The sequence below is a fragment of the Poecilia latipinna genome, unplaced genomic scaffold (assembly GCF_001443285.1).
Source record: "Poecilia latipinna isolate Pla-1442-1.1 unplaced genomic scaffold, P_latipinna-1.0 Scaffold1577, whole genome shotgun sequence".
Classification (NCBI taxonomy): Eukaryota; Metazoa; Chordata; class Actinopteri; order Cyprinodontiformes; family Poeciliidae; genus Poecilia; species Poecilia latipinna.
This window is the reverse complement of record NW_015114193.1, coordinates 1-13,953: the sequence shown is the minus strand read 5'-3', so window position 1 is coordinate 13,953 and position 13,953 is coordinate 1. Positions and strand designations below refer to the sequence as shown.

The following is a 13,953-nucleotide window of genomic DNA, read 5'->3' as shown; positions in this document are numbered from 1 at the left end:
CATATTAAAATGTAAATAGTATATCTCAGTGGCAAGGCTACCAAGACATTGTCATCAAGTATGTTTGTTACCTAAGTGACATACATGGCAAGAAGCACATTAATCAAAGAAACAGCCAAGGTCCATGATAACTTAGCAGGATCCACTGTACTCTGAACATGACATCACTATGGTAAAACATGGTAATGTAAGCATCATGGTACAGGAAAGCTTTTTACTCACCAGGGACAAGGAAGCTGGCCAAAGTTAATGGGAAGATGGATGGAGCTAAATACAAAACGGTCCAGGAAGAAAACCTATTAGAAACTGCAGAAGACTTGAGCCTAAGATGGAAGCTTACCCTGCAGCAGGACGACAGCTGTAACACCCAGCCATGCACCATTGTTACAATGGATGGTTCAGAGCAACGCATGTTAGAATTAACCAGTCAACGTCAAAACCTCAATCTAACTCAGAGTCTGTGACAGATCTTGAAAGTTGCTGTTTGCAAATAGTATTGATGTGCCTAAGTTTGAACTATTTTGTGAAGAAGAATGGACAGAAAATGTTGCCTTTACATATGAAATGCTGATAAAGACAAACCATAAAAGACTTGCAGCTGTAACTGCAAAAAATGCATCCAGAGATGTTTTCATTCATCTCTGGATGACTGAAAACATAGGCATGGCACCCTTTAGGTTTCATCTTGTTTAATTACCAAATCTGTCCTCCTTTTTTTGAAAACAGCTGAAACCTGATGGTCACACAAAACATGGACATTTAATTCAAAACATGTTCTTCGCAGACAGAAGCTATTCACTATCCAACCCATGTTTGCAAGGCTGTGGAAAAGGAAATTTGAGGGCTTCAGCGCCAAATTACTCTCACACATATGAGCTGGACCCATAATAGGGCTCAGTCTTCACACACAAACACCAATGGCGTCTGATAGAGGAGTGTGATTACGAGAGTGACTCTCTGAGAGGCCTTATAAAACTCAGTTCTGATAAAAGGTGTTGTCTCTGTGAGAATTGAACTTTATATATCTTGTACTCATCATTTCATTTCAAATTACCTTTTTAAGAGTAACATAATCATATGATATTCCAAAGCCCCATGTAACCCCCAAAAAACCCAATGCAGTGTGTGGCTGGTTATGCTGTAGAAGTTTCTAGACTGACAATAACATTATAATGTTTTTTTGTTTTTTTTTTTGCTTGCAAATGTAATTGTCTAGTTTGGTGTCTAGCATATGGAAATGTGTGTTCAGTAGAGGTTGCCAGGTGAAAATGGCCACTACACATTGAATAATGGTTAGAAATATGTTAATCCATTAAGTTTTTACATGTTTTGTTTGTTTGTTTGTTTTTATGACAAGCAGAATTTTATCTGGGTTTATAATGTTACATTATACCAGATGGAGTAGTTTTACTCAACAGGAAGTCATTCTAAATAATTACTACTGGGGAGCATGATTCCTAAACAGATGTTAAATCGGATAGTAAGTGATTATACGTCAATGATATATGAGAGTTTTGCCTCCTGGGCAGATTGTAGTTAGTTGTTTATTGTGACTACAATAATATGGTTTAAGTTGTTTTTTTTTTTCTTTTTATTCATTGCAGCACATGGGGAGAGAGGAGTGCTCAAAGTTTCTGACTAATTGAGGGCATGAACAAAGCTGCAGGGGTAGACATTGTGTTTCTACTATTCCCTCTTTTCATTTGGTTCCTATTTTCTGCTGTTGCAGGCAGTGGTAGTAAATACTTATCCACTTAACAAGCAATACTGGTCGTGTGTGGCACCTTCCACAGTTTTTTTGTTTGTTTTTTTAGAGCTGCAGTGCAACAGCTTGAAAAGACATCAGGACATCAGCCCTGAGTAATTTTAGTCCAAGAGACTCAACACTAAAATCTACAAACATTAAAGTTGCGGAACGTTTTCTTTTTTGGAGTGTGAGGGGGCTCAGTTATCCAGTTCACAGATGGAAATGATGGCAGTACAAACACATGCACACTGATGTTTTCCTCCCTGATGAATTGATAAAATGAGAACATTCTGAGGAACCTCGTTTGCATTCTATAAAACATTTAACTTTACATTTCTTATTCTCTAGTAGTAGTTTATACTCACATGCAAACAGGTGGAGATAAGGAGGCGATGTTTTGTCTTTGACACTTTTTGCATGTTGCAGGGCTGTAGAGCAAAACCCAGAAACAGACAAGAAACAAAGTTATTGACATCAATGAAACAATAGCTGCAAAGCTATTTCTAACTATGTTTGGGTGCTTGGTTTTACAGTGACCTAGTTTAAGTCTGGACTGTAAACAGACCATTCAGACTCTAAAGTTTCCCAATGTGGCTGAATGTCTACAACTCTGCAAAGAAGAGTGTGGGCCATGATTTCTACACAGCTATGTAAGAGACTCATTGCCAGTAGCTCATTGATGGCAGTTTTCGATGCCAAGGATAGCACAGTATTGAGTTTTAGAGAGCAATAACTTTTGGTGTAGGGCCTTTAATAAATTTAATTTAATAAATCAAATAATAATTTATTTGTGACAATAAAGCAACAAATGGAAAAATCTTCATAAAGCTGTGTTGAAAGCATTGTTTTTATCATGATGTGTTTGTTGGTGAACTCTAAAATGGAGCAGGAGCTGCGAGCATGGATCATGGTGACTGTTCTATTATGAAAGAAAATGATGAAAACTTACAAAGGAGCACAGGAAGTCAGAGCACAACAAAAACAAAAAAAAAAATCCAAGAAAAACGCTAACAACAGGGTATTACAGGAGGAACCAGCAAGGAGTGTTAGGAAGAGAGGGGTTTAAAAACTGTGAGGGTGACTGCTAGAACAAAAGACCCGGGCTGATTAGCTAACAGGTTGAAGGTGTGAGCAGCTGGCAGGCTGAGGAGAGGGAGAGAGAGTACACAGGGGACTAGGAAATAAATATAAAACTAAAGAATAGCTAGGTATAAGAAACATAATTATACTAGAGTAACAAGGAATAACTAGGGACAAGTTATGCACTGGATCAAATCAGTCTGATCAAATCAAAGAAAGAAAGAGTCAGGAACACATAACAAACCTCAAAACAACCCAGCACATAACAGCTTTATCTTTTGCTTCATTTGTAAAAGCATGGACATACTTGTTGGGAGAAGTTTTGTCTATTTACTGTGATCCAAGATAATATTGAAGAACAATTTTCAATAACAACAGAATTACATCTGTCCTGATGTCATTCTGTCACCAGCACAGAATGACAGTCTGAAAATCTAAGTTGATTTTTAGACTGTTTAAGGGTTGGCAAGGGAATAAAATGCCCTTTTGAAAGGGCAGTTTTTTACCTGATGAATGACTTACATGGGATATTTTAATCTTATTCACATACCATGTTTACATGAATATTCAAATCCATATGCCATTTGGATAACACTTATATATGAGAGACCATGAGCAAATAACCTTAATAAAACTGACACCTATGGGAAGTGATAACTATCAGAGAGTAGTTTACCTTAAAAAGATATTTGGTTTAAGATTGAAATAACTATTGTTTTGCTTCATGTGTATTTCAGGAGCTGATCACTACTCTGTACATTGGGTTTCTGAGCCTGATCTTCTCTTCGTACTTTGTCTACCTGGCAGAAAAGGATGCAGCTGATAGCACAGGTTCCACTGGGTTTGGAAACTATGCAGATGCGTTGTGGTGGGGAGTGGTAAGACTACCTCTACTGGTTATGACTGTTTGTATATGTCTATAATTATGGCAAAAATTGAATCACTCCCTTGTGGTACATACGAAGAAAAGTAGCTGAGTTAATGCATGTGATTATTTGATCATCAACTAAGGTAGCAAGGAATTACTGTTGTCCATAAATCTAGGAAATGTTGTCAGGTTATTTCTGACTAATTTGAATTTCATTATTTTGGAGATAAAAACAAATAATAATAATAAAAGAAATTGAAGTGGATTTCTCAGCAAATTTACACCCAAGTCAGACAATGTAGTATTAAAAAATCCTATTAGGGAATGAAAAGAGAAATGTGCATAAAAAAAAATAACTTCAGCAGAGTGGACTAAAGTTTCCAACTACAATGTGAGATGTAAGGTTTCTCTTTCACTTTTGTCGTAAGATAAATCTTTTTGAATGATCATGGCAGTTTTCATGATCACGTCAGTTACGAGTACACAAATATGAAATGCAGCTTTTCAAATTACTATTTAAAATGATCAAGACAACGTTTCAGTAACCAGACCTTTACCAGTCACTTTTTACAAGAAATACACTGTTTTTCAAAGTGTATTTTTAACATTTGTAATGTTATTTAAGTGACTGCTCATCTGTTGGAGTTTTTGTGCTCCCATGTTACACTTCTTGTCTGGCAGTTCTAAACCCGGCAGCAGGGTGTTGTTCTTAGGAGATTACCATCTGCTTAATCACAGAGTCTTCAATTTGCAAACACCATCTCATCATTACAATAGTCTTGTGACTCAACTGAGCCAGAGCCTCATCTTTGGTGCATATTCACTCAGTGTAAAAAGATAATGGAACACACAGAGCTACATTTTAAACTTGTTTCAATTTATACAATGTTTGATCAAATAAAAATAAAACATGCTGCAATTAGGACTGCACTGATTTGTAACACACCTTTTAACAATTACAACAGTTTAAACATAGAAGCTGCTAATCTTTATCGAGGCATTTCTCTATATGACCCATAGCTAAGTGGGTTGATTTAAATAAAAATAAGCAGCATCAAAATAATGCAGTTCCTTACTAATAACTCCTTTCATAATGTAAAATTAATCTGCATTATTATCTCATTTAAAAAGACACACATTAACCACTTGAGGAAATATTGAAGCTGCGTCTTCACAGCATCCACTGTCCAAATTATGATTTATTGCGGTGTGGATAACATTTTGCTTTTGCATAAACAAGCTGGTTACTTGTGCGATTCACATTGCAGAGCAAGCAAATAAAATGCCAAGTTGCTAAAGATGTACCGAACAGATTATGTCACTTCGCTGCAGAGAGGCATTTTTTTATTTTTTTTTTATTTTTTTGGCGATTCCCCATTAAAATTTGCTTTTTATTGCTCAATGAATTTCATTTACTGCCTCTTTCTCACTAGTTTGGGATTTATCTAGTCGCTAACGGCAGATTGAAGAGTGTTGAATGTCTAATTTCATAAGGAAAATAATTTTTTTGTCTGTGTTGAACAGATGGCGTAATTTTAAAGCATATGAAATGAATAAGCTTAAAGAAAGTTTTCAACAGGTTAACTGTCACTGTGAGTGTTTCAAACCATGCTTTGACAACATACATATTCATTATTTGTTGTTAAGATGACATGACTCTGAAAGTTACATCCCTAATTGAACCCTTCCTATAATTATCAGTCAGATGTTTTCATGTTTTAATTGATGAAATTTGTTTGGTAATGAGCTTCAAGGCTTTTCTGGCCAGTTGGCCTACTTGCCATTACCCTAATATTTAGCTGCCTCCATTGATTGTCAGTCAGAGTAAAATCAGGACTTTGAAGCTTTAATATTACTCCCAGTCAAAAGAAACCTGTTGGCTCAGTCATAGATTGACTTTAGTTAACTGACCACTCCTGGGAATGTTCACCAATACTTCACGTTTTCTCTATTTGTGGGTTATAACTCCTGCTATAATTCACTAAGTTACAAATAACTTTGTAACTTTTACAGACTGTTAGAGGTCAAGGACAATATTTCTCATCTGTTCTTGAATTCCTTTTGATCTAAGCAGGATGAGGTATTTATTATTATCTCCTTATTATTTTAAAGATTCTACATCTGTGATTTATTAACTCCAAATGTGTGGCTGCGTGGCTAACAAAGTTAATATATCATTAATAATTGTTTATATTCATATTAATTATAGTCAATTCATGATTTAGAAGAGGGCGTTTCCTTTTTCACATAGAAACAGGGACGTTTTTGGATTGCTCTTTTCCCTTGGTGAGTGAAATTATTTGAAAACCGGATATGTATGCTGTAGCTCATATGAAAGTTTTTTTTTGATGAACTGAAACATGTAACTGTGACTAAAACCAGAACCTTTATCTGTTGGATTTACCTACCTTGTAGCTGGGAATGGCTTCACTTATATTGTTGAATAATAGATTTACCTCTGATCTTTGATTACGATCATATTTTTAAAATATTGTTCTTTTTAAGGAACACTTGAGGCTGTATTTCTTCAACTGTGAAAGGTCAAACACAGTCTGTGTTTTCTCTGTGGCTTTGTTGTTGAAGTAGGAGTGTGTAAACTCGTGGGTAGATCCAGTGGGCTGCTAATGCAGGCACTAACACAAATAGTGAAGAGAACATGGGATGAACTTCAGCTTTCTAAAAACTTAAGGGACTCTTTTAAAAGCACACACATGTTCAATTGAGTCGATAACCTTTCTTACATAAATACAAGTTTCGGTTGATGGATTTTTTTTTTTTTATCCGTTTTTACACACAGTGATTTTGTTTTCGGTTCTTCTACAGCAGAAACATGTGAGAGAGAACCAACGAGGTAAAAGTTCAATTTTGTGGTCAGGAAGACTGGTAATTTATTACAAAGACCAAGAGTTGTCTAGAGTATTTTCCTCAAAAATAAGTTATGCTGTAGTTCTTCAGGAAGTAACTGTAACCTACACAAATAGCAAACCCATACAACATAAAATGAGTGTTAATAATGCAGAACCCATGCTAGACCTTGACAGTTTTGGCCTAAGGCCTATAAACTATTTCTGTTTTTTGCCTTTTGACCATCAATGCAATATTTTATATTTTATATTTATATCTTCATGGTCAGAAAGAAAAAAAATGGTTTAGAGTCTAAGAGCAACCTGTAGCCATGAAGCCATCTAATTTAGGCCTTTACAAAATTGACAATTAACTTTGTAATGGTTGGAAGGCCATTGAAATCAGGTCACCACAGTTGTTACATATTCCACTCTTGCTTCCTTATTCCTCTTACAATATAGGCGTGTGTCCATAATAGCTGCAGACCAAGTAACAAGTAAGTTGTGCTTTTACAATTATGAGAAATCTATACTGAAACCAACTTTTTCTTATCCTGGAGATTTTAATGAAGAGGTATGTGTTGTAACCGTTAATATAAGAAAAACTTTTAATGTAATAACTGCACATGATGTAATAATTTGGCCCTTTTAAATGGAATAAAGTGAATTTTAAAATGCAATTAAACATTTGCTTTTCACAGATTATCTGTCTCATAGATTACTGTCATGACATAGTGACAATTTCAACAAATATCTAAAAAATATATATATATATTTTTTATAAAAGTTATATTATGCAGCTATAACTTGCAGCTGTAGTGACATGATAGTATGTTACTTGTTCAAAAAACATTTTACATTATTGGAAAGCTATTACTTCATTGGCCTCGTTATGTTTAAGTCGGCCATGATTTTGTTTTTGGTAGTTATTTTACAATATTATCCATTATTATTTTATTTGGTTGTTGCCAGATGTAAGCAGCATGGAAATTTCCCATGCAAACTGCTGGACTGCAGTGTCTCTCTAGTGGCTTGTGACCAAAGTCTGCATCGTTACCTACCATATTGGCCGATGGGTGGGGGTATTTCCCAGCAGATTACTGTGTTACAGATCCCAAATATCAAGAGGCAGTTTATTCAGCACACTGCCTTAGTCAGCTATGGAAGAACTGCTGACAGACAACTAATAAACCCAGTTCAATTCAGAGACATTGTTATGGAAGTGGTCAAAAACAAAATATCTCTTTTTGACATGTGTAAATGCTCCATGTATGCCTAAATAATGAAATATTTTATTGAATAGGAGAAGATCAGCATTGTAATGAAGGCAGGACAGGTATATTGCCTCTTACAATCAATTTAAATAATTCATAGATGTAGTAAACACATAGATATTTTAAGGAGAAAGGATATTCAGGTGTTATAATTATCACCTTGAACTAGACGTGTGCTTCTGATCTAGCCAGCAATGTGATTATTGAGAGAGAAAAGGTACAGCATATTTGAAGAGCATTCATTCAGTGTCTTGACCCTTCAGTATTTAAAAAAAAAGTGATGTGATGACCAAAACCTTTTGATCAACATTTAAAACATCTTATGAATGTTGACCCAACCAATAACAAATCCATTATTAAAACAGAGCCACAAAATGTTCATTAAAAGCCATATAAGAGATACAGCAAGCACATAGTCTGGTCAGGTGGCAGAAAAATGTAACGTTTTTGGCTTATTTTCAAATCATATATGTGGAGTAAACTAAGTTTACAGGTCACCCTAAACATAATATTAACATTGTGGGACATGGTCAGGTCAGCAAAGTACTGGACAAATCTCTCAGAGCTGAGTAGAGGATGACAGAGCTACCAGGTATTAGAGGCTGTGGAACACCTGAAACTGGGACAGATGTTCTCATATAAGCAGGACAATGGCCCTGGACATGAAGCCAGAGCCAGAATGAAATGGTTCAGATCAACCTATATTTATGCATTTGAATAAGAAAACCAAGTCTGCATCTAACTGAGAACATGTTGCAAGACTTGTAAATCGATGTGCACTGCTAATTCTCACAGATGGTATCCAGCCCTTCTGCCATTCAAGTCAGCTTGAGTTGTTTTGCGATGAAGAGTGGACTAAAATGCACAACTATGCACTTCTTTGTGCAAGTTAGTTTATCATATACAATAAAAAGATAATAGACTGAAGTTTTTGGTCATAGTGTAACAGAATGTGAAAAATGTCAAGGGAATCCATGTCCGGTGCACTGTAGGTCAACCATGGTGATGTGACAACTGGCAACTAACATAAGCTGTTCTTTTAATCTTCACTTAGGAAACCTAATGTCCTAGTGTGAGGTAGTGTAGTCAAAGGGTCAAAACAGGTGAACAGAAAACAGCATCTGGTGGTGGTTCCAGGATCTTCTTGTCATTTTTATTGTTTAGCATGTTTTAGGCTCTGAAATCTATCTCAAGCATCTGAAATCTTAGGAGGTGATTCAGTTACTGGATTCAAGTGTGTTGGACCAGGGAGACATCTAAGAGTGGCAGGACACCGGCCCTCGAGGACCAGGATTGCCCACCCCTGGACTATACCATAATAGAACAGGTCAAACCAAATAACACATTCTAAACAAAGAAACAGGATTAAGATTATTAATATAATTTACAAACTCATCTATATAGCTGAATAGTCTGCAAAATAAAACATTTAATACCAGGCAACTCAAAAGCTGACTTTAAAGAAAAACAAACAATATAATACAAAAAACCTTCCATTTGGTAGAACCCATTGATGCGATCAGTGACATCAGCCACCCATTTAAGCAGGAAATACTGGGCCGGCCCCTCCCACACATTTGCTCCAGCTGCAGCATCTAAAAGGGACAAACAATGGTGAGTGAAGAGAAACAAGGAAGTAATTTACCAGAAATGTACTAAAAAAAAAAAAAAAAAAAAACATTCATATTCATCTAAAGCTTTAGAAGTTGGTTTTAAATAAAAACATATGCACGGATGTAGACTACAACATAATACAAACGCAAGATAGTGAGTGAAGAACAGTTATTACAGAAATAAATTAAAGCATTATGACCAACTATAGACTATAGAGATATTAACTAAATCAGAAATATGTATAAGGGGCAAGAGGAAAACAAAAACTGAACCTCTTTGTCAGATGACTGAACACCTGTGAAGAACAACCACATAAGAACCGCAATAAATTTTACTTGCATGATTGTATTAGTGGTTTTAAAACAAAAAATCTCTTGTATGGATAAACATTTTTTTCTTCTATTTTTCTGTTTTAAAGGTGACTGTAACTACAATTGGCTACGGAGACAAAGTGCCTCAAACCTGGATTGGGAAGACCATTGCTTCCTGCTTTTCTGTGTTTGCCATATCGTTTTTTGCTCTGCCTGCAGTAAGTGGATGCACTCAGTATGATTTGTTGTTTTGTGAAAATGCAAATTATGGATATCTTCATTGTGAGAGTTTGGTAGTTAAATTATTGTAAGCCATAAGCCATAATTATGGAGAAAAGAAAATTGAATACAACAGACAACACAGCTAACATAACTAACAACAGTGTAACTGTCTGTCAGAGATGGATTGCCTATTCCACCGACAGATGACGGCAAGATAAAAACCATGAGTCAAAATAATTTACATGCGACTGAAGATCACAGGTGTTTTGTCTCTCTGTGACTCATAAGTCACTAAATTATAGACTCCCAGGCATGTCAATCAAGCTAGCTTTGCTCCCAAACATTTCTCTGTTTGCTCTCTATAACGCTGATCAGAAGAAATTTACCTGGGGGAAAAGTGTATTGACATTCATTATGGGAACTTATGGTTGGATATTGGAGCCTGCACTTTTGAGATATTGCATGTAAACACACATTTCCTTTTTTTTATTTAGTACAAAATGAACAAAGGTCTATTGAAGTAGACTAATATTGAACAGGAACACTAAATAAGCTGAAACTAATCAATAGCTCAGGCATTTGTGACTGACTGGTTGCTGACCCTTTATGACAATAAATTAATTATACAGCACAGCCATGTTTCTAAATACCAGAAATTTTAAGGTCAATTTCTGTTCATGTACAGCAACTGAAATAATTATTGAACACTCCAAGCTATCCACACTTAAAAAAGAATCGAGCAAAATAATCCACAAATTAAGGCTTGGGTAAAAAGTTTTTAAAAACACATGGATTATGTATTAAAGACATGAAGAATATAATATGCAAAAAGCTATAGAAGGGCTGCTTTGTGCTCTGTTTAACATGTTTTGATCTCACCTTTAGTTTATTCTGCTACAGTTTTTGTTTGGCAGTTGCATTTAAATGATATTCATCTTAGTTTTACAAGCTTTATGTGAACATTAAATGGCTCAGGGGCTTGTCACACATTGCATGAAACAGCTCCAGTTTAAGAGAATCTAGATTTCAAATATCTGATGTGGATTTGAAACCTTGATGTGGATGATATGTTCTGAATAGTTGCTCTCATATGAAGAGTCAGTTGTTACAAAAAAAATAGCAAAAAACACTATTTTATTTGTTTTACAGTGACAACTACCTTATACTCAGTTGTTGTTTTTAAAAATTACCAAATGCTTGTCCAAAAGTAATGTAAACTGAAAAGAGATATGTTTTTTTTTTCTTTTTTATTTAAAATAATTATTAAGTTGAGATGACATAAATTAATCGATTTTGTCAGTAATTATTTTAGTCATTGTCAAGTCTCTAAAAGGTAAAAAAAAGACTTACAAAAGTGTTTAAATCCACGTTTGTGTTCTTTTTTCTATCAGTGTTTGCATGACTAGGAAAATGAAATGTTTTTCCTATAAACATTTCATGTTTTCTCAGTTTTTGGCCCACATTCATGCTCATATCTGTGGGATTAAAATGGAATTAATAAGCAACAAGGAAAAAAAAAATCACTCTGTTGTTGTTCACAGGGAATTTTAGGTTCTGGCTTTGCCCTGAAGGTGCAGCAAAAGCAAAGGCAGAAGCACTTCAACAGGCAGATTCCTGCAGCTGCCTGTCTCATACAGGTATTAAAAAAAACCCTCAAAGGAAACCTCAGAGAAGCTGGGGGACTGAATAGTCTCAGAGCCCAACTTTTATTACTGACAGAAAACTTTCCTGCATCTTGTTCTTTCTTTTTTTAAAAAAATATGGTCAAGGATGAAGTGTATCAATCATTCCAATACATTTCTATTTCCATGTCTCCACAGACATCGTGGAGATGTTTTGCAGTGGATAACTTTGATTCTGCTACATTCAAGCTGTTTTTGAGAAAGAAATCCGACATTCCTGCATCCTCTCTTTACAGCCCGAAGCAGAAAAAATCGGTTAGTAATCATTTTAAGGATTTCACTCCTCTTCACTTCCTACCATAATTTCAGATACACAAAGTTAAATAATGCAGTTTGAAGGGAATAACCCTGGAATGCTGTGGATTGTGAATTAAGACCAGTTCAAGTGTGAAGGTGTATCTCTTCTTTTTTTTTTTTGCTGAATGTTTTTATTTTACTTCATGAATATTTTTCTGTGCTGTGAAATAAGATAAAGAAATAGCACAGCAAGTGGAGCACCATCACCAACTACATTACATAGACTTCAGGGGGTTGAATAAAAATACTGAGTAATTCAAATCCCTTGATACTCTTCAAACTGTGTCATACATTCCATTTCTTGTGGCTTGGATTTAAAAAAAAAAAGTCATACTGGATTATGCTGATGACTTGTGACATTTAATTATTTTTCTTGAGGTAAGTGCATGTAAGGGAGCAATGTTTGTATAGGTTTCAAAAAGACAGAGAAAACATGTTTCTATATAGGATTGTTCTGGTTTTGCTTTTATGTCTTAATTACTTATTTAAGCTCATCAAGCAGGTCTTATTGTCACATAGAGATATACCGAGTAGATACAAAATATATATTTTTTTATTTAGGTGAAGAAAACTATTGATACCAATTCACTCAATAGCATTCAACTTGTCTTTGTATTCCTTGATACTTTGCTTTTTTCTTACAAAATAATTTGACATTCACAACTATATATTCGCTTACTGATCAGCCAAATGCTGATGATTTTTTCCTGCTTTTTCGTCCTTTTATGACCAAAATTTCTCTGACGAGCAATGACGTGTCAAAAGAAGATCTGGATGGGTCACAAAGTGTTTTGTCCTATAGATCTTTTTTGCCTGGGGGCGCCTGGGTGGGTACTCAGTGGATGTGTTACTTACAGCTTCTGTCATTAGATCCCATCAGACTAAGCTATTAAGCAGCTTCACATGTCTCATTGATGTCCTGCTGAGAGGGACAGGTAGGGGGTTACAACTGCTTTAGGCGAGTACTGTAAAAGTCAGAGGTATGACTTATCTTCAAAAATGTTTAAGTGAAAAAAATAAGTGTTGGTCTAAGCGTCCTTTCCACTGCAACAAGATATACCAGGCTCACTATATCTGTCAACGGTTTTAATGTTTTATATATTTCAAATGTTGTTACTACTGTGAGTGTTTTTGTTCCAGGGGTCAAAAATGTCACCAGTACATAAGCAAAATGACAAAATAGCTTATTTTTTGACACAAGGTCAACTTTGTTTTGGGGTTATGTCATTTAAATGTCAGAGAAACACATTTGTTTACTTGTGCAGGTGAAGATGAGGAGGAAGCTGAAGAGTACTGACAAGGACAATGGTCCAGCTTCTCCCACCGTCCCCAGCATCACCTGTGACTCTGTGTTTGACAGCGGAAGGGAGCTAAGTTCAGATGTTTACAGCACTGTCGGCACAGGTACTAAAACAGAACATAGAAAACATAAAGGTTACACCACAGCATTTAAAAAAAATGTTGGACCCCTATTCAAGTTTAGAATATTGAATATTTACTTCAGGCAATTTATTACTGGAAACCTAATGTTTTGACAAATAATATTAATCCATTTGTATTTATTTTCATTGCAATATACACACGTGTCTACTAAAATAGCGTGTTTTGTGATGTAAAAATAAAACCAAGATGTGGGAAAATATGTTACGATCTGATAACACCAAGGTTGGACTTTTTGACCATATTTTTAAATAAAATGTTTGAACACAATTTACACCAAGAAACCCCCAATGAAGCATGATGGTGGCAGCATCATTTTCTAGGGCTATTTTGTTCATGTGCAACTGGGGCTTTAGTCATTGTGTAGGGAATTGTGAACAATCTCAAATACCATTCAATGCTGGCACAAAACCTAAATGTAGTTTTATTTTTCCTATCAATAAGAAGTTGAACACTTTAAGCAAATCATAGGTGTACAGTTCCACAAATTAGCAATATTATTCTGAGAATCAGGTAATTAATTTGAATATCAATTTGAATATCTCTATGAACATAAATACAGTTCTCAGTAATTC

General features: G+C 35.3%; 1 protein-coding gene across 1 annotated transcript in view; it reads left to right on the top strand.

The window, feature by feature from the left end:
• The window catches only part of LOC106963754 (potassium voltage-gated channel subfamily KQT member 1-like), a 33,355-nt gene extending 19,775 nt beyond the window's left edge, over positions 1 to 13,580 (top strand). Inside the window, exons 6-10 of the mRNA XM_015058828.1 lie at positions 3,565 to 3,705; positions 9,845 to 9,955; positions 11,501 to 11,596; positions 11,780 to 11,896; positions 13,204 to 13,580. Coding sequence (XP_014914314.1) covers positions 3,565 to 3,705; positions 9,845 to 9,955; positions 11,501 to 11,596; positions 11,780 to 11,896; positions 13,204 to 13,473 — 735 coding nt within the window. The 3' untranslated portion in view covers positions 13,474 to 13,580. The remainder of the gene's footprint in view (positions 1 to 3,564; positions 3,706 to 9,844; positions 9,956 to 11,500; positions 11,597 to 11,779; positions 11,897 to 13,203) is intronic.
• Positions 13,581 to 13,953: the final 373 nt, after the last annotated feature.